At 46.7% G+C, this 20,245-nt stretch overlaps 2 protein-coding genes across 3 annotated transcripts in view; one reads left to right on the plus strand and one right to left on the minus strand.

Annotated features, from left to right (window-relative positions):
• Positions 1-1,157: 1,157 nt before the first annotated feature.
• On the minus strand, positions 1,158-3,681 carry rpl19 (ribosomal protein L19). Its single transcript, XM_086184171.1, has 6 exons — positions 3,635-3,681; positions 3,163-3,269; positions 2,577-2,699; positions 2,365-2,485; positions 1,828-1,938; positions 1,158-1,327 (listed from the first exon to the last, which is right to left on the minus strand). The coding sequence occupies exons 1-6, from the start codon at positions 3,637-3,639 to the stop codon at positions 1,204-1,206; spliced, it is 591 nt and encodes a 196-aa protein (XP_086040297.1). The 5' UTR covers positions 3,640-3,681; the 3' UTR covers positions 1,158-1,203.
• Positions 3,682-6,806: 3,125 nt separating this feature from the next.
• The window catches only part of cacnb1 (calcium channel, voltage-dependent, beta 1 subunit), a 35,637-nt gene continuing 22,198 nt past the window's right edge, over positions 6,807-20,245 (plus strand). Inside the window, exons 1-2 of one of the 2 annotated variants that reach the window (XM_086186308.1) lie at positions 6,807-7,129; positions 13,010-13,096. In XM_086186308.1, the coding sequence (XP_086042434.1) occupies positions 7,040-7,129; positions 13,010-13,096 (177 nt within the window). In that variant the 5' untranslated portion in view covers positions 6,807-7,039. The remainder of the gene's footprint in view (positions 7,130-13,009; positions 13,097-20,245) is intronic. The other variant, XM_086186307.1, reaches the window with a different exon arrangement.

Here is a 20,245-nt window from a genome sequence, read left to right on the forward strand (position 1 = left end):
ACGCTGACAGAACAGCATTGTTTGTTTTCTTCTTTGTGCAACTGGAATATTCTTCCTGTTCCACCCCCCAGCTATCACGGATAGTTCTGTTGACATGCTGGATCAGGAGCTGTCCCAGAAAAGAGAGGGGAATTCACTGACTTCCTCTCCACGTTGGCTTCAGAGATCAAATGTCTTGACCTGCAAACAGAAACGATAAGCTGGTACATTTACTACATTCCTCCATAATCAGAAATCATTCCACAAAGGGTTGATTTCTTTCAGGGAGTGGGTAAGTGTGTTCACGGCGGTTGTGAAACAATCGCCTCGCTCCCCTGAGGACTGCGTGTTCCCGCTGCGGCGAGAGTACAAACCTGTTTCTCAGCCAGTCACTAACGTGTGCGCATCCCGGGGCACACACGCCCCCTGTCGGCCGCTCGAGTCGCTACAACAGAAAGTGACTGAATCCTGCCGGAGCCTTGATGAGGAGATCTGATATGTGCTGAAGTTTTGTCGTAATTTAAGCACGCGGGTTCATAAAGTTCCTTCAGTAGGTTTTCAGGACTTTTCCACACTCTTGGCAACGTCGTGAGGGCTTTGCGCTCCCCAACAGGCCACAGGAGACACCAACAAAAGACCGGATGTATTAAGGTCACCTGAGGAGCTTTTCTAACCATCACCTGTCATGCAGCACATTCAGGTACTCGAGGAAAACCTCTATGATTCAGACATTTCCCGCCTCTTTTCTTTTCTTTGTGAGGGGCGAAAAACAACATTTTGAAATTCCTTGAGTCTCCCAGGTTTCTCGTGGTTGTGCAGGCCTGTGGTAACGTTGCTGATCCGAATGTTTCGTCAGATGAAGAGTTTCATCTGAGTGTGTGGGCAGGTTTCCAGTATTCAGTCTCATTTTTGTTGTTTGAAATGCATGCAGCTCTTTCCTCTGCATTTATATGTACAGTATGTAAAGTGCTACATGAACGTAGTTTGATTTGGTATAAACCCTCCGATGGTCTCACAATGGACACGCAGGTCACATGACTTGACAAGTTTCTTTGAGGTCTCGACTCCTTGACCAAAACTACGTTCTAAAAGTCCCGAGAACGAAGCTGCATCCCACCAGCTGGTTACTCATTAGTGCTTTGGCCGGGAGAGAAGAAACCACAGGAGACGCTGGTGTCTTTATTTACATTTTTATTGTCAGCACTTAACAGCGACAGAGCCAGATTACTTTTTGGTCTCTTCCTCCTTGGACAAGTTCTTGATGATCTCCTCTTTCTTGGCCTGGAGACGCTCCTCTCTGCGCTTGCGCGCCTCCTTTGTCTTGGAGCGGCGAGCCTCAGCCTGGTCTCTGTATCGGGGCGGGGACGAGAGTCAACATGAACAAACTGATAACGTCAACCCTTTGTCTCCTTCCTCTATGACAGTGCTAAGACACGGGTCAAGTATTGATACGGAGCTCTGGGCAAATTGGCACATTTGCAGCTGTAATTATTAACTGTTCATTCTGAATCAATAGTGGAACCTTTCTCTACGTGTTTGTGAATGAACTCCCAGTGACCCGACTCTCAGATTCAACAACTTAACTGTACAGAGGAGTAAAATAAATATTTGTCTTCAAGCTGCACGCAAAGGAATTTTGAGTGGATCCTCAGATCTTTTACTTCACACACAATTCAAACATGAGGGTTGAACCCCCTCAACCTGATCCTCCCAAGTGGGCGAAGTCATTTCTTCCTGCCCTGAGGAAAAACATCTAACCTTTTTCAGATTGGATACAGAATAAAAACAGCCGTTGCATGAACTTGAACCCCCCCCCCCCAAAAAGCAGGAAATTGAGTTGAGACTTACGCCAGGAGCTTCTTGCGAGCCTTGTCTGCCTTCAGCTTGTGGATGTGTTCCATGAGGATACGTTTATTCTTGAACACGTTACCCTTGGCCCTCAGGTAGAGGCTGTGGTACCTACGAGAGAAGAGGGGAGGGAATCAAAAAACAAAAGACACACACGCGTGCTAAGTCTGGAAGCACAAGACTCAAAACCAGTGCACTCGAGTTTTTCCTGAGATCGAGTTGAGGCGCTTCACAAAAACCACCTCATCTCTTAAATTTGGCTAAATAGCAGGGATCTTTGTTCTCCCGACTCAGGCGGCCATATTTGATTGGTTTTCAAACACTTCTGTATAACCTGGTGACACATCGGGATCCACTTGATCTCTCTGAACTGCCAGAGTGCCATGTACTGCTTTGGAACTTGTAATTCTGATTCTCCATGAGCACCGCCAGGAAATTACTTCCAGAAGCAATTACAGCCACAATCCACAAGCTAATCACTTCGCGTTGGGAGAGATAAAGTAGACGACTGCATGGAGGAAGACGTCATGGACCTACATGTGCCTGTCAATCTTCTTGGACTCCCTGTAGCGACGCAGCAGACGGCGCAGGATCCTCATGCGGCGCATCCAGGACAGTTTCTCTGGCATGCGGGCGTTGGCGGTACCCTTTCTCTTACCTGGGCATAAGAGAAGCAGGTCAGTGTGTAAAGGTGGAGCAGGTGGCGAGATGCCAACTTGTCTAAATAAGGTGCGCCGGCGTCAACGTACCAACTCCCATGTGCCTCCCCTTGCGGCGTGCCAGCGTGTTCTTGCGGCAGCGAGCCCTGGAGTGGACCGTGACAGGCTTGCGGATGATGAGACCATCCTTCACCAGTTTACGGATCTGCTGGCCTGCGGGAGGAGGGAGAACAAGAATGAATCAAGTTCTACCAGAACCTCTGACAACGGGAAGCCAACGCTGCTGGCTGACGAGCCGAGTTACCAAGTGGAACGTGTTTGTTTTACAGAAAGCAAGGATTTATTATTTAGTATGTATTAATTCGATTTTTCTCCATTTATGGGCCTTCGACCACTCTGGGACGACTAATCAGATCGTGCTGATATGCTACTGAGACCAACCTAAAAAACCCACAATCCCTACAGGTGCTGCACCATGATGGGCGTTCTGGCAGACTCCAGGGGCTGCTCATGGCCCACCCCTTCTTAGTATCCCCGCATTCTCGGACTACAGCAGCATTTCTCCGTGGGTTTTGTTACTTAACATCACTATCATCCGTTCACATCCTGCATTTTGATCATTGTGAAAGACGTCCATAAGAGCATAAAGTCTCACGCCAGCTACAGCAGAACTTACGGGAGTTGGCGTTCGCGATCTCATTGGTCTCGTTTGGATCCAGCCAGACCTTCTTCTTGCCGCAGCGTAGGACGCTGGAGGCCAGCCTCTTCTGGAGCCTGAGCATGCTGGAGGACGCAAAAACACAGTCCGGTCACACACTCTGACCTTTACCACATCTACACATCCACCAAAAGATTAATCAATGTCCCAATGACGCTACATGTGGTTAAAGAAATGTGGCCGTCGCTGAGCGTGGAGTAGCTAACAGCTAACGGTTAGCCGGGGTGACAACATGGCCTCTCAAACGGCCACATCGTGTAACACAAACCACCGTAAAAAGAAACGGGATTACAGAATCAGAATGAGGTCTGAACATCATGAGTAGAGAGGGGAGAAGCTTCAACGTTATAATCTATTGATTCAAGATTAATAATTATGTAATTAAACAGTAAAATTAAGACTTTTAAAGTCCCATCGGCGGTACTCATACCTCATGGCTGCTACTTCACTAGGAAAAGAAAGATTTCAGACACGGCCTGGAATGTACCATTATATGGGACAGTCCACCCAGAATCATGAACCTGGGTGGTATTAATTTGAACCACTTACGGCATTATTGATGCATTCAGTAGTTACTATAGTACTTATTATTCTTTTAAATACCAAATTCTTTGCCAATATACAACAACGTGAGAAATCTTGAGTTTATTATAAAAAGAGAAGTCGCTACAACTCCCCTTTGTGATATAATGGTAGCCACCAGCGCTGCTACGATGCATTATGGGTGAGATGGTCGCAGAGTGCAGTATATTATTTAACCGCATGAGGGCAGCAGTTTAGGAATAATATGAGCCAGTATTTTCTTGTATAAATTTTAGCCTTTATAGTTCCGACTTATCCTCTATTTCCACCTGCGGATATTGGCTTATATTTTATTTGGTTATATTTGTACTGTTTGTATCTCTTTATGTTTTGTAGTTTCTATTATTTCTGTTTTTGTCTCTCCTTACGTTTTCTTTTTTCTCAACCCATTCGTAAATCTTTTTTTTTTTACTGATTGTATATATTTGGTGCAGTGACATCCATCCATCCCATCCAGGATGAACCCCGCCTCTCACCTGAAGACTGCTGGGATAGGCTCCACCCCCCACCACCCTTAACAGGACAAGAGGTAGAAAATGGAGGGATGGATTACTGAACAAAATAACAGGAAATACCATAGTGCACTAACGAAGGCTAAAAAAACCCACTAATTACATGACGAGAGAACTTTTATTTTTGTTGTGCTTTTGTTCTCCCTAAAAAATATTGTATGTCTAATTGTGTGTCATTCAAGACAGCTCCACATGGATGACAGCAATCTGTAATTCCACAATTATTTGTGGTTTGAGAGGAATTTTCTACACGTTTATTTATTCTTTTACACCTAACACAGCATACATGTGACCTTTGACCTGCACAGAGTCACTGGGTAGATTCATGACTATGAAATGACAATAATGAGAAAACTGCAGTTTCAGGATTTCACACGATTCCTTCTAGAAGGCCAAAGCGAGGGGTTTGGCGGGCATCTACTTGTCTTGAAAACTGGCACATTGGTGTTTGACTGGCTACTGACTAGGGTCACCACTGCTGCATCCTCCAGCAGCAGCTCGTCGCCATGGCAACATCACACACTCGCTGTCTGGGTGTGACTTCTTCCACTAAATTAACAGAGAAAGCCGACTGAGCTCACAACTTACCGGAAGCAGCTCGCCAAAGGGGGGGGTGGGGTGGGGGTGGGCGAGTGTTCTAAAGTAAGAGAACATTTCTGAGAGTCTCGTTCTCCAGATGGCACTTCGTGTTCCCCGGGTGAGTTGAGTTTCTTGTTCTTATTATTTCTCCATAAATCACCGAGGAATTCAGATCAGACGTTTGACCTCACATGACCTCTTGGATCAGCTGGTTTGGGACTGATGGCCGTTCCAGTAAAACTCATCAGGGCTTCCTCTTCCTTGTCGTGGAACGAAAAAAACAACAACAGAGGACACAAAACAACACAACCCACATTCAAAAGCTAAAAACCCCCAATTAAAGGTTTTGTGTGTGCGTGTTTTAATTATTCTCATCTTTTGTGCTCCTGATGGATCTTCTCTGACTTCATGCTTTTACTTAATTAAAAATGTCATTTAAACGTGCATTTTTTTGGGAACATTTTGAAAAAAAAAGATATTTTAATTTACAAATGTGAAAATGATTTCATAATACATAATGGTATGATCTGTTTAAGTGCACTCGTAAAAACCTGACTTTCAATTCCTATTCTATTCTATCCTTCAAAAAAAAAAAAAAATCAATCAATGAAAGTCTTTGACGACTTCCGTCACACCTGCGCTCCTCCGTGGATGTCAGACGGTAAAGACGGGGACAAATCAGTGGTGGAAGCCTCAGCTTCCTCCAGATACATGGATTTAATCACAGGCTACACACGCAGCTGCTGCAGAAACAAACGGCGGTATCCTCAGCCCGACATCAGCCCTCCAGGCCCCTCGGTCCGGGCCAGAGGACCCGCCGGTCTGTCCGCACCTTCAGCCTCCATCAGCAGGCGCCGCCGCCGCTCTGTTGTTCCCTCATCAATCGATAAATGAAGGTGGGGTCTGTTCGGCGGGGCGTGGACCTCGAATCCCAGCTGGAGTCTGTCGAGCGCTCACGGGGCGGGGGGGGGGGGGGGGGGGGGGGAGTGTACGACGACATCAAGACGCACGAATCAGCACCGAAATTTACACAAACTGGCCTTCAAAATAAAAGCATGTCATCATCGACTCAGAGTCCTTAGTTGCTGGTAGTTTGTACCTGCTCATATAATATCCATCCATCCATCCATCCATTTTCTACCTCTTGTCCTGTTAAGAATCGTGAGGGGGTGGAGCCTATCCCAGCATCCTTCCCCCTGGACTGGTCACCAGTCCATGGCAGGACCAACACATAGAGACAGACAACCATTGGCTCTCCCAGCCACGCCTACGGTCAATTTAGAGTCTGGATTAACCTGGTCCCTCTTGATGTCTTTGGACTGTGGGAGGAAGCTGGAGTACCAGAGAGAACCCAGCAGGAACAGGGAGAACATGGAGACTCACCCAGAAAGACCCCGTGCTCCAGCCGGGGCTCCACCCACAACCTTCTTGCTGGGGGGCCACAGTGAGGACCACTGCTCCACCGTGCTGCCTTTTTCAGTAATATTAAGAGAAAATCATTTGGAAATGTATGGCACCAAGTATATACAATCAGTAAAAAAGTAAGTAGAACACTAATGTTGGAAATTTCTCATTAAAATGATTGGAGCCTTTTTCTGGGCTCCCCGTGGTTCCTTTTTTCCATTTTACGTGACACTGCAAATTGGGAAATTAAAGATGAGTACTTCAATTTGCCGTACGGCGTTGTACTTCCATATATTTGAAGGAAACTGTATTTCACCTGAAAAGTCATAAAACATACCTGACGTTTGTGATGGTGTTACTAATTTAACATTCGTGTTGAGAACAGATTTTATTAGTTTTTCAAATGAACTCCTCTGTGGTACCCACTACGAGTACAAGAGGTGAAGGGCCGAGTGTCAAGAGGTTTATTTTGAAGCTGCAAACCGGATGTGGCGTCGCGTCCTCTCGTCAGCTTGACGTCATCGTGAAAGCCTGGTGCGGCAGTGTGTGTAATGCAATAGGCTGGAGGGAGGCAGCTGTTGCTGTTCCATTAGCAGCCAGCTCAGATACATCGGGCGACTTCCCCTGGAAACAAAAGATGAGTCTGTCGCCACCGTCGTAGGGGAAAAGAAGAAGAAGAAGAAAAAACCCAACAACAACAAAAAACAAACAAACAAACACGAAACTAGAAATAGATTAAAAAAAAAAAAGTTAAATCAATGGTACAGAAAAGTAGTATGTCCAGGACGCCTTCGACCTCAACCCAGGAGATCCAAATGGACATGTTCGACCACCATCCTCACACGCAGGTAAGACCGGGAGAACCGCCCGCGTGAGGTGCGGGGCTGTGGGGGACCACGTCGGTCCTCCTCGGCTCGTCCGCGACCCGCGTCCCGCCGAGGCGGCGTTCAGGCCACGGAAGCTCGGAAGATTAACAGGTTGCTCGCCAATTAAGTCGCTTAATTTGCCTGCGGGGAGCGTTGCGGGGAACGCTGCTGCGGTTCAAGCAGATATTTCACACGAGTGCTTGATGTGCGGGAGGGAAGGCCGGTGTTTGCTAGCTGTTTTTTTAAAATTTATTTATTTTTTGATGCACGGTTTCATCCCCGGCTTGTGACTCGGCCGGTAATTGGCTCGGTTGGAGGAGGGAAGCACCCGTGCGACGGTGGGGATGTGAGGGGCTCGTTTTCACGCTGCCGCTCGTCGGGTTCGTTGAGGGGAAACCACGCCTTTTCTCCAACTTATGAGTAATTAAACAAATATTTACGGTGGTAAATGTAGGTCCGACCCGGCTCGGAGGCGATATTTAAAGCAACATGACTCCAAACCTGACCGGAATTGGAGGACTCATTATCTGTCTCATTTCAATAAAAGATAAAATCATTTTTGAAGCCCTGGCACTGAAATAGTAGACCGATAAACAGGTGGGGCCGATATATCGCCGATATAACATATCACATGAATACTGCCGTCTGCACCATGTTGTCTGATGTGTGCAGATATGAAAACTTTTTTTTTCACAGAACATAATTCAGCAAATGATGCTTCTGTAATTTACAGTTATTAAATTCATATGAAAGCTCAGCGCACAGATGTCATACTTTTACATGGAGTTTCACATGTTTTTTTTAATATAAGTTTTGTTTAATTGTATGTTTATGTGAATTTTCATTTTGTGAGGTGCATTCTAGGTTTTTTTTTCTCTCTTTAGAATCGGATTTAAGTGGGATATTAATGTTTTTTTTAACGTTCAATATTTGCTGTAAAGTACTTTGAGCAATTTTCTAAGCAAAGTGCTTCAAAATGAAAGTTAATTAGTATGGATTTCCACTGTAGAATATTCTGCCTCCGTTACATGTCTTTGTCATTCGTTTTTGATAAAAGCATTTGAGGCATTGTCGCAAAAATTGGTTAATGCATTGACTTTATTATCATTATCATTATTATTATCATTATTATTATTATTATCATTATCATTATTTTACCACCTAATATCGGTACCTGCATCAAGCCCAAGTCTCCCTTGTCGGTCAGCCTCTACCTCACAAATATTCATTAAAAAGAAAAAGGAAAAAAACATCAAATATTCAAATCGTCTCATTCCCTAAAATCAGCATCACAACTGCCGTATCGGTCGAGTTCGATTCAAACACACAACCTTTTTTTTTCCCCCTTTCATTGACAATTTCGTCCTTCTTCTCCTGATGATGTCATACCCTTCGCCGCCGCAAATAGTTGTGTTTGACGTTTGGGATGTTGTAGGCATGTTTAGTCATAAGAGTTGAAATGATGAGAATATGTGGAACAAACTCGCCCACGCTGAGTTCAGTCATTGTCTCTCTGGAGGGAGAGGAAAAAAACAAAACAAAAACCCACCTCGCCACAGACAACCAGCGCTTCAACCCATGCCAAGTCCTGCTCTCTCCTCTCTCCTCCCACTCCTCCCAGCTCTTTCTCATCTCGCTCTTCTTCCCCCTCAGCTCTCCACATTTCTGTCTCCGTCCACTTCCCTCACTCCGAACGTCTCGCTGTCCTCGTCCTGCTCTCACCATCGCGCCTCATCCGGTCAGTTTTTAGCAATCAGGTCTCAATCAGCTGCGTGGCTCTGGTGAGAAGCAGATGGACTCCCTCCCTGTGCCGGGCAGCGGGGCGATGGCGTGTGAGCGGAACCCCCCCCAACAGATAGAAAGATCACGAGGACGCACAGCAGGTCGCGCTGTTAGAAACTAATAACACTCACTCAAATACTCAAACACAATCTTGTGGTGCTTGTACTTCAAATATTTTGATTTAATGCTTCTACGTTGCCACAATGCAGAGGAACGTAACACAAGTCGTGTGAGCGGGCGCTCGCGCTCCCGTGTGACGGTTTCATAGAGTGAGAAACCTGTTGAAACCCTCTGTTATCTTGATTGTGCGTGAAGATTTATTCATGCACTGTGGTGCAAATATCACTTGACGTCAACCACGTGTTGCTTGTTACGCCTGCAGTACATCCTCGCACCACCAGGTGGCTGTTTCCTAAATTCAGCTAGCAGACGTCGTCAGACTGGAGCTCCTGTTACGCCTCCTCCTGCACAGCAACAACGTCCAATGAAAACTCGCCGTCATCGCGGTAACTCAACGGCAAGTTCATGAGACATTTGCGACCTAAACTGAGGTGGATCTGTCCCACCCTCTTGGACCAGGAGTCCTACATGAATCCCAAGACAAATTAAAGCCAGAGGCAGAATCGGGTGGGTCATCAGGGGATGTGCACACACTCAACCGACCCATCGGGATTTCCTCCTGGGCTGGAAAACGCGGCCAACACTCAGATTTGGCTGAACTGTTGAAACAATCTGGCCCTCACTCACAGGAGGACCTGAAACTATCAGTGGACGCAGTCAGTCAGGTGAGGACGGATGGTCAAAACCATCCGCTGCTTCCAGGATCCTGTCTGGTAAGGGTAGCATCAACGTTAGCCATGCTAGCCTAGCCACTGGTGGTGAAATTGAGAATTTGACTTTTAGCTGCGAGCACTTCATGCTAACGCACTCTTGATTTGGTCAAATGTGCTAATGTTTTTGTTTATGTCCCCCTTTATTGACAGCGCATGCTGGCTTGCACATTTCTGCGCACGCTAATACAGCGCTCATAAAAAAATAAAGTTCTTTTCCCGAGACCAAAAATGTTTTCTTACTCTGTAAGTGTTTGGTAGTGACATAAGATTCTCAGACTTTTGAATTACATTATTTAAAAAATGGCGGGAACTCTCTGCAGCCACGATAGACATTAGGATTACAGATAAAAAGTGATGATGGAAAAAAAAAAACTTTAGAAAAATGTGTTTATTTTCAAAAACACAGCAAAAGATCCCCATGAAAACAAACAGAGAAAATATGTGAAAATAATTTCAGTATCATTTTGAAATGTGGGGTCAGAAATGGTTCATGTACAAATACATTTTAATAGGTAATGGAAGGATATGAGTAAAAAAAATAAAAAGTACGATTTACGCTTCCAGGTCTTTCCATCTGTCTGCTGCGGGACAGCAGACGGGGGCCTCAGGTGTCGTCTTGTTAAAGTTTTGTTACCATCAGTGAGTCTTTGCTCTCCGGCTGATTGGCGGCTGATTGTGGTGCCGACCTGCTCGATTTGAAAAGTGCTTTTACGTAACCTCGGTAACCCTTTGTTCCTTTAAAGATAAAATCAAGCAGAACTGAATTGGCCCGTATTTCAGTCAGAGGGTCCAATCTGACTTCAACTTCAGCTAATTTTACTGCTAATATTTGCCTCCTTATTTAGGAAGAAGTTTTCATGTGGGACTTCCACTTGTGACCAGGTACTTTCACATCCCTAGTGGTTCTTCTACTTAAGTAAATAATATGAGTACTTCCTGTACCACTCACGGCGGTATATGTATTTATAACTCTGCTGTTGAGAGACAAGCAATGAGCTGCATTTCTAATATCCTGAAGGAGCCGTCTGAGTTTTCCACCCAGCCGCCACAATGCCGGAGAATAAATTAACTGCGGGGCGAGCTGATCCAAATTCTGTGCCTGGAGGTTGCTTAGAGATTAGAGATGGCGTATCAGCTGCCATCAGATTGCAGATCGGTGCTGATCTCTGAGCAGAATAATCTATGAAGTGCTCGGGCTGGACTGGACTGTTCACATTTCAGTGGGGATGTTGTGCACCCGCCACCCTCCGGTTTCAAAGCCCCCTGCTCACAGAAAACATCCTCTTTAATTATACACTTAATCGGGGGATGTTTACCAACAGGAAGCCTCCCCTCCCTGCCTCCCCTGGCATTTCCCTGCCCTTTACTGACAGGAACCCACCCCAGCATCGCTCCTGTCATGGCGACCCCTCTAAACACACACACACACACACACACACACACACACACACACACACACACACACACAGCTGCCGCCACCAACACAGTGGGTACTTTGCCTTTTATGTACTTGCAAATAGGTTTGTTGTGTTTGGAAAGATTTTTTTCTCATCCTGAATCACTCGTCTGTGACTCCAGAATGCAGAAAGAGCCGGCCACGTATAGAAAGATCCGTTTCAAAACTCTAAAGTGCATCTTTTGGTATCATCCAAGTCTTCTTTTTATCCAGCCGTACGGTCACTCACCTGCAAAGATTTGAAAGAGTTGTGCTATAATCAAACTTGTAATACTTGCAGTTGAGCTGGCAGACCAGTGGAACCAACTCGCTCCCCATCGGCTGGGTTATCGTACCGAGCAGATGGCCGTCCTAGAATTTGACGACGCATGCACAGGCAGCTACGCCTGCTGTGACAGGGCCGAGAGAAGGGATGGGAATTGATTACATATTTACGATTTCGATTCCTTTTTCGATTCTGCTGAACGATTCGGTTCTTTATTGATTCTCTTATCGATTCCCATTTGGGAAAAAAGAGAACAGACAGGTCGATTAGCAAAAACTTTGTTTAGATTAGAAGTCACATGACCTTACAAACCCAGTAGCGAGGTGGCGCTAACATGCTAGCCAGCGTTAGCTTGTTAGCTACCTGCAGTACTAACAGCAGAGGACGTGCTAACGTTGCGGCTGCTGCTGGGTTGAGCAGATCGAAAACGCGACATTCATTCAAAGTCATCGCAGGCTGTGTGTGCAAGTGTTCCTGCACACTGGGAGCATTTCCTCCCTTTGATGAAACATCCACTTTGCAAGCATTGCAAGTTGCCCTGTTGTCATCCTTCCTCGTGAAGTGTAACTTAACTTTCCGGCGTTTGTGCCGCGTGGGTGCCATGCTTCCTGCTGGCTGCACTGGTGAATGATGTCACCACGCATGTTGCGTAGCTTGTGCAAGCAACGCACCATGCGTGGTGACATCATTCATGCCCACTGGAATCGATAAGGGTCATCATTCGCCAATTTTGCAAATGATTCCAAGGAATAGAAAGACTGGGAACTGGTTCCCAACAAGAACCGGTTTTTGAGTCCCATCCCTAACCGAGAGGGAGAACACCGGTCGCACGAGGTCCTCAAACGTCCCCGGGAATGGTGCAGATCGCCCGGCGCGAGGCGGCGCTTGGACCGTGGGTGGCGTCTGTCATTGCTGCTGCAATGTTGTGCGAAAATGATCTGGTGTCATCATGTACGCGTTTTCTGGAACTGAACTGATACTGAGGCCCATCCCTGCTTGGTAAGGGAGGTTGGGTTTGTGAGTCTTCTTAATATCAGCGGTTTCTTTTCACACTGGAAGAAGAACACAGCCAGTCTTCTTATTGCCAACAAACGTGATTAGTCGGCATTGTGTAACCATGGCGATGTGGGCAGGGTGGGCTCATAATGTAATGTGTGGCCTCTGCCCAACCCGAATAGGCCATTTGCCAGGGGTCTGCCAATCAGATTACAGGGTTGCAGCAGAACATGAAAAATGACATGAAGTGATGTTGAGGAACACACTGGATGTATCTGTGGTGAACTTTCTCTCCGGTCTGGGACTAATGTTGTTTTATCAGCAGCTCTATCTGACCGCCTGATCCCATTGGGAGGCTTTTATGAGCGCCATGCTCCCTGGAGACAAGGGTTTTTGTTTTGTTTCGTTTTGTTTTTTTCCCTGAGAAATGTGTCGAGATAAGTTATTGTGGAGCCAAACAATTCAAGTTTTTCTCTGCTTTTCTCTTCCTCCTCTTCCCCTCTGCTGCCGGCCAACCTCTATGTCATCAGGGAAAGTACGCCAAGAGGAAGAGCCGATTCAAGCGCTCCGATGGAAGCACCTCCTCTGACACAACTTCAAACAGCTTTGTCCGACAGGTAACATTTCACTCTTAATCCTTCCTCCAGGTTGCTAATCCTGGCCGGTCTCCACTTCCCCCTCATGTTGTTTAATCAAGACTAATATGAAAGTTTAATGGAGTTTTTTGATGGCAAGCATTCTGCAGCGCTTCATCGCCATTTCGACCCTTCAGATTCATTTCAGAATTTACGAACCAAGATCCTGAACTTGATCTATTTCAAGCAGAACACGCAGAGGAGGAACTACAGGTTTTTGAAGCTGAGTGGGGAAGAAAGAGGTACGCAAACCTGCCCATCCACTGCTAAGCTAACTAGCGTTCGGTCAGTGTCCGCAGGAGAGGAGGGTGTCCATGTTCTTATCTGGCATTTTCCAAAAAGGAATGTGTGTTTAAAGAGGCTTCATTTGCCCTCGTATCAGGTCAGAAAACCAAATTCTAAGGTTGTGTCATGTTTTACACAGGAGCTCAGAAAACCAAACCACTTCATATGCTTGTCTTTTAACAAGGTGCATCTCTTGTTTTTCCACCTGATCGTGTCAGAGCAGCCCAGCCACTCCCCTGCGCGGCTCTCGTGAAATAACTTTCACTGGCAACAATGAGGGAACACCTGCGACCGCGGGGTTACTGTCGCAGACATGACCCTTAGGCAGAGATTCCTCCAAGGGTGCTGACGGTGATTACCAGTCCGCAGGTGTTCCACTCATCACCACACCCCCCCAGACCTCGACCCCGCCCCCATGTGTAGGTACACTGATCGTCTCTGTCAGGAGGAGCTGGTAAAACCTGTCAAGCCTCTCTGATAGAGATTAATATTCCAGACAAGGGTACGTCCTCCCCTCCTCTGTGAGGTTAGGAGGCAGGTTTAATCACTTACGACCCAGTCGAGCTCTGCTTGTCTACATATGACATTTTTCAAAGCCACCCGGTGCAGGAGCCAAATAAGCCCCTCCCCCACTTTTTTTCTTGTCTGACGCGTGCGGCGCGAGGAAATGATTTGTCCTGTGCTGAATGACATCTAGATTATTGGTGAAGCTTTGGGAAAAGAAAAAAAAAATCCCATTTCTGTTGGTGAGCACGAGGGGCTGAACTCTCCTGCGGTCTCTAAAGGTTAGCAGCATCCTCGCCTGCACGCATCATCACCCTTCCCGCAGCCTACGCCAACTCCATGTGCTCCGGGCCTGGAGGATTCCTAACCACTCGAACTCATAACTGGGTAGTAATTATCAAACATTTCCTGAAATGAAGCTTCTCTGCTGTCTCACGTCGTTGTACATCCTTAGATTACCTAATAGAAATAATCCCATAAAAACCCGATTGAGCAGCTCAGCTTTTTTTTTTTTTTTCCCGAGATGCATGCACACATCCTGCATCATGTTATAATTGAAAAAAGAAGAGGTTGTAATGACAGGAAAACCACCGAGAGGTTTTGTTCACGTTCCCTATTTTTGCCTCCCCACGATCAGAGCCCCTGTATAGGCTTTACAGTCTCACACACACCTACGCAAGTGCACAATCATTCAGCACACACACACACACACACATACACTCAAATGCACGAGAGCCACAATAAGCCAACGGTAGAACTGGCTGGTACACTCGGCCTGGTTTCCATGGTAACCGAGCCACTGAATCTCCCTGTGTGTGCAGGCACAGTGGGATGGAGAGACGAAGGAGAGGAGATGGGTTTGTGTTTTTGTGTGTGTGTGTGTGTGTGTGTGTGTGAAGCCTACATGTTTGTGCAGTGTTGTTTTTGCATGTCAAGTTCAACAAAAACACACTCCATCTTTACGTGCGTGCAAAGCCTCAGACTGTCTGCCGCTGATGAGTAAAGCAGACGCGATGGCGCCCCTCAAAATTCACATTTGACTTTTTTTTTTAGGCCTTTGAAATCGCAACATTTGAAAAACGAACCTGAAATCGTGAGGGTTGTCCACACCTGTGCCCCAGTCCAGCAGCTGCATCCCTCGAAGGGCGGCGGCTGCAAAGGAGCGAGAGGTTTTATTTGGGTCGCTAAATTCATTTCCAGAATTTCATCCACCAACAACTTTTCTTACTTCTTTCTTACATCATCAGTGCTCCTGTGAGGAACGTGGCGGAGTTTGTGAGTCAGGCCTGACCAATTAATTAGCCAGACGTTATGATAAACCGGGGGTGGCGTGGCTCAGAGGTAGAGCGGCCATCTAGCAACTGAAGGGTCGCTGGGTCGATCCTCGCTTCCCCTGGTGACCATGTCCAAGTATCCTTGAGCATAGATACTGAGCCCCTGATGGCCCTGTGACAGACTGGCGACCCGTCCAGGGTGAACCCGCCCCTCAGCCAATGTCAGCTGGGATAGGCTCCACCCCACGACCCATCACGGATAAGCAGTATAGAAAATTTGATGGATGGGTGGAACGTGATAAACCATAGATATCAGTCAGACGTACGGGTGTCGGCTGGAGCCTCGCGGATGTGTGAGCTAATTGATCTTTACGAATGTGAACAGCTTGTTTAACACAGTCCAAGTCAATCAAGCTAAGCCTCGCGCGCGTGTTGTCGTTATTGTTGGGGCTGTTTGAGCCCTGCAAACAGGCTGACAGGTGATGGAGCTCAACACAGGACATGAGACAACACAGCAGAGAACAATCATCTGAAGTTGGACCTGCCACCCCCCCCCCCCCCCCACACACACACACACACACACATGCGGGAGCAGGCTCGTACTCACTGCCACCCCTACATAAGTCAGTGGGCCCCCTGGTAAATCTGGACACACCCCTGGAACACCTCCTTGAAGAAGCAGAGGCTGACAGGGATGACGCATACTTGGCACGTTGTAGAAGCTGCTGATTATTTCCTTTAGGGATTTAAAAGAACTATTTTTAGTCCACAAGATTTTGTCGAGCAAACGGCTCAAAGCTCAATAAAATACAATTCAGTTCAAAGTAAGAACTTCCTCTCAGGGCCCACCAGGGGGCTGCAGCCCTCACGTTGGGAAACACAGGTGTAGGAGGTCTGAGGGCTGTAAAGAGACGAGTCGTCGTCCTGTCAGTCCTGACATTTGAATCCCAGCAGAGCCCCAGCGCTGCTGTGGGGAGTCAACTGGTGAGTCTGGGAGGAGCGCTGCATTTATTCACCTTCATACGGCTGACTGTCAGCCACAGGAAAGGAGGGCTGTGGGTCTTCAGCCCTGGATGTGAGGTTGCCCTCTAGTGGACCAGCTGGACCTTAATTACACCCCGACACCGCCAACCCTCCAGCCCCACCCATCAGCCTGGAGACGCTACTCCTTCACCTCCTTTAACAGAATAAGAATTGCAAGGTTTTTTTCTTTTTTTCAGTTATTGTACAGGAAATCCATGTAACATTAGACACCCATAGTTAGTAGACGCGGGGGTTTTAAGCAGTAACTATTCAGCGGATACTTCAAAAGTGATCCAGCGGCTGTTGCTTCAAAGTGAAAGTGCCTCAATCATCATGTCCTCAGTTCACCCCCCCACCCCCCAATATTCTGTCTTCCCTCATATCCATTTTAATCCCTCCTCTGATGCCCTTGTTCTGGGACAGACAAAGAGACGTGCTGGGAAGATCAGGAGAGAGAGAGAGTAGGAAGAACGAAGCAAATCGAGAGAGGGGAGGGGGTTTCCCTGGGCACTGCCCCAGTCCTGCCTAACGTCAGCCGGGCCGTTGAATGGCTGACGTCTGCATACCAAGTCTCCTTCTCGGTCTCAGCGTGTTCACGGCCCTGTTTCTGCCCGGCCAAGGCTAAATATATTTCCCCAGTTTGCAAATGTAGCACAAGTCCTGCAACCCGACCCCCCTACTAGCTCCAGCTCCCTTCCTCTGCACAAGGTTCACGTTCCTCGGGGTTGTGGAGGTGGGGGGGTGTGGGTGGGGGTGGGCGTGTGTGTGTGTGTGTGTGTGAGTGAAGGGGTTGGAGGTTAAGGGAGCGCTCTCTCATTTTCACACACACACCGCACTCTTTTCTGGATTTCTCCTTATCATACACACCTCACACACACACACACACACACACACACACACACACATGCACTTGTCAGACTAACACACTAGTTGCCACTCATTCACACACACACACACACGCACACAGGAACACACACACACGTAACTCTGTCTGTGGACTCTGGCGTTGGCCCCTGCGTTTGCCGTGGTGAGGCGAGTGTGGCAAACGAGGTATGGAGACGACCGAGAGGATCCAAAGGCCCGTCGTGGTAAGAAGGTCCTGTCTGAACCTACAAGCTGTTGCTTTCAGTTGCGTCTGACTGAACTGGTACCTGTGTGTGTGTGTGTGTGTGTGTGTGTGTCACTGTGAGCGTGTGTGTATCCAAATTGAAAGTTCAGCAGACATCTTTGCCGTGAGAGAACTGGAGAATATAACTTGCGCGTCCTGATAGCTCTGTATCTCCGCGGCTCTCTTTTGTGATTCCATTTTGGGCCGACCACAGCTGCTGGAAAGGCGCTGTGTTTTTAATTTAGACCTCTCAGTCCCACCGGTTGCCTCTGCTGCTATGTGCACTGCCTGCCCGGCCGTCCCCGCACTGTGGCCATTTCACGGGGCTTCTTTCCTTGCAAGTCCCCCAGGTCCGGACAGGCTTAGGCCAGATTTTGTGTCCGTGTTGTTCTGGATCTGTGACTTAAGATTTTTAGCAACAGGAACATCAGGAAAGTGACCTGAACCTGCTGTCACTGCAGCTCAGCGTTGGATTTAACTTGGAATTGTTTCATAATGATCCAAATTTCATTCATGTATGAAAAGATGGAAGAAAATGTCGCCCTCATCATCCTTCAGCCCACATTATCCTGCGTGTTTAGTCAGAACAAAGCTGTAATTAGTAAATCATGGCCGTTATCGTCTGATAGATGATTTTCTGTTGTGTCTGATCTCATACAGCTGATGTTGTGTTTGCTGGGTTTACATTCACGCTGTGACTAATGGTTCTTTTCTATGCTGAATAATATGGAGAAAAAAAAAGGCTGATATTTTTTTTTCTTGGATAATCTGTTCATCATTGAATCCATAAGTTGTTTTGCCCTGCAAACAGTCCAAACAATGTGCCAGTGCACTCATGTGAAAGTTCTCGAAAAGCTAATCTCCTCAGTTCTGTGTTATGGGAATTTGAGTGTGTGTGTTGTTGAGGAAGATTAAAGCTTCAAGGAAAACCTGTTGCTACCAGGCTGCAGTTGCAGCTGCAGGAGTGTTAGTTTTTACATAATTTTCCTCATTTTCATTGGAAACGTCACCTGAATGATAACGGTGTGATTACTGGGGGATCTTTAGCGCCTTCAGTCTGTCAGGACAGCACCGCGGTGTTTGATTTAAAATGGTATGTTGACACACAACAAGCCTTCAACAGATGTTTGCACCCTCCTGCCACGTTTCAGTTTCCAAATTTCTATTGGATTTTGATTAAGCGCACAACCCTACTGTTGGCATCCGAACCCTTAATTGTCTGTTTTTATTGAAGGTTCAAGTTTTGCTCAATGTATAAAAAGGGTATTGAATCAACAAGTGGATTATGAATGTGTGTCAAAAGTGACAAATGTATTCTTTATAGATTGGGACAAAATTTTGTAGCCGAAGCAATCCGGAGCCTGTCTTTTGCTCCTCCGTCGGAGTTACGTAGTGAGTTCCGCCCGTGATTCTTCTCCGTAGTCATCTTCTTCACCGTCCAGCTGGTTGCCATGGCGCTGTTGTGATAGAGCAAAGAAATATGGCCACTTACAGCCGCCGGTCATGAGCTTCAGACAGGAAATCTTTGCTGTGTGATCCAGACATCGTATGTCTGCTTGCTCTGGACGACATCTCCCATCTTTAATCCAGTTTTTCCTGTCTTGTAACTAACTTCCGATCATTCACCGAGCTAATCTCGCTCTGAATGTGACGTGAGCTCTAATAGATGGTGCCCGCTCCTCAGCTGCCTGAGATGGTTGGGTTTTTTTCCTCCTCCTTCTTCTTCTCTGAAATGTCTGGAGCCCGAGGAGAGGCTGAGATAAAAGCGAATAGGAAAAGGATATTTAATGTTCTCCGTTTCCCGTCCTTGTTTCGATTGTCACATCATCAGAGCTGATAACTGAGAGGGTCTTTTTATCGGTTTAATTATCAGGGCAGGAGTTCACACTACGCGTTGGCAGATGGAAATCACATCTTAGTCAAACATTGTGAAGTCTGACAACACCTGCTGGGATGTTCCTGTTGCTTATTACAGTCACAGATCGAAATCTTTGACCTCCTCTGTTATTTGACATTCGTTCACTCTGACGCTGATCATTTCCTCTCTCCCACCAGCACAAAACGAGTTATCATTAATCTCTTTTTAGTAGCGTGTTTTTTTTGTTGTTGTTGTTGTTGTTGTTGTTTTTTTCGGGGGGTTTGTTGTGCGGATTCCAAAGAAAAATCTGCGTGGCTGCATTCAATTATCGGCCCTTTTTCTTGAAGACATTTATGAAGGCACACTGCACCAGAAGACACAACTCATTTCCTTACCGCACGGTGACTCTTTTCCACTCTCATTATTCAAAGCACTTTGCCAACCCGCCCTCGTTCCTTATTCCATTACCCCGCTCTGCTATGTGCCCCCCCCCCATTTATCCAATATCAATGCTAAGGAGGTGTAAACTCATCATGATGGCTGCCACTGTGTACGTTAATGGAGGGGAAGGTAACCACCCTCTGACCTCTGGCTCTTCTCTGTTTGTTCGGGGCGTTCCTGCTCAGGCTCCTTTCGTGTTCAAATGGATTTTGACGGATCGGGTTTTCATCGAGAACAGTTTGTGATCTGATCCGCCAAACCCACAACCACATGGGCGGAAGTACGTGACCTCACAGCGTTCCGGTTGTTGAGGACGACTTGCTCTCCCCGAATCTTTTCCTGTTCGTCTTTCTCTGTCCATTGTTATATTTTTGCTGTTTTGTTGTTGTTGTTGTTTTTTGTTTACTTGACATGAAAACGGCGACTACAAAGCCTCAGATGAAAGATTTTACCGCCGTCATCTTCTTCCTCGACTTCTACCAAACCAACTGGGACACTACGATGTTTGCGTTTTGTGATTTCATTCTTCTTCTTTTTTTATGTCCCATCACCACGACGTCCCCCCCAGCGACGGTTTCTCCTCCTCTCCTCTCCTCCTCCAGCTCAAATACGTTTGCTTTGCTCCTTGATATTTCCGT

The sequence above is a fragment of the Aulostomus chinensis genome, chromosome 18, assembly GCF_037954235.1.
Source record: "Aulostomus chinensis isolate RoL2024-O1b breed Wild chromosome 18, RoL_Achi_v1.0, whole genome shotgun sequence".
In the NCBI taxonomy this organism is placed as follows: Eukaryota; Metazoa; Chordata; class Actinopteri; order Syngnathiformes; family Aulostomidae; genus Aulostomus; species Aulostomus chinensis.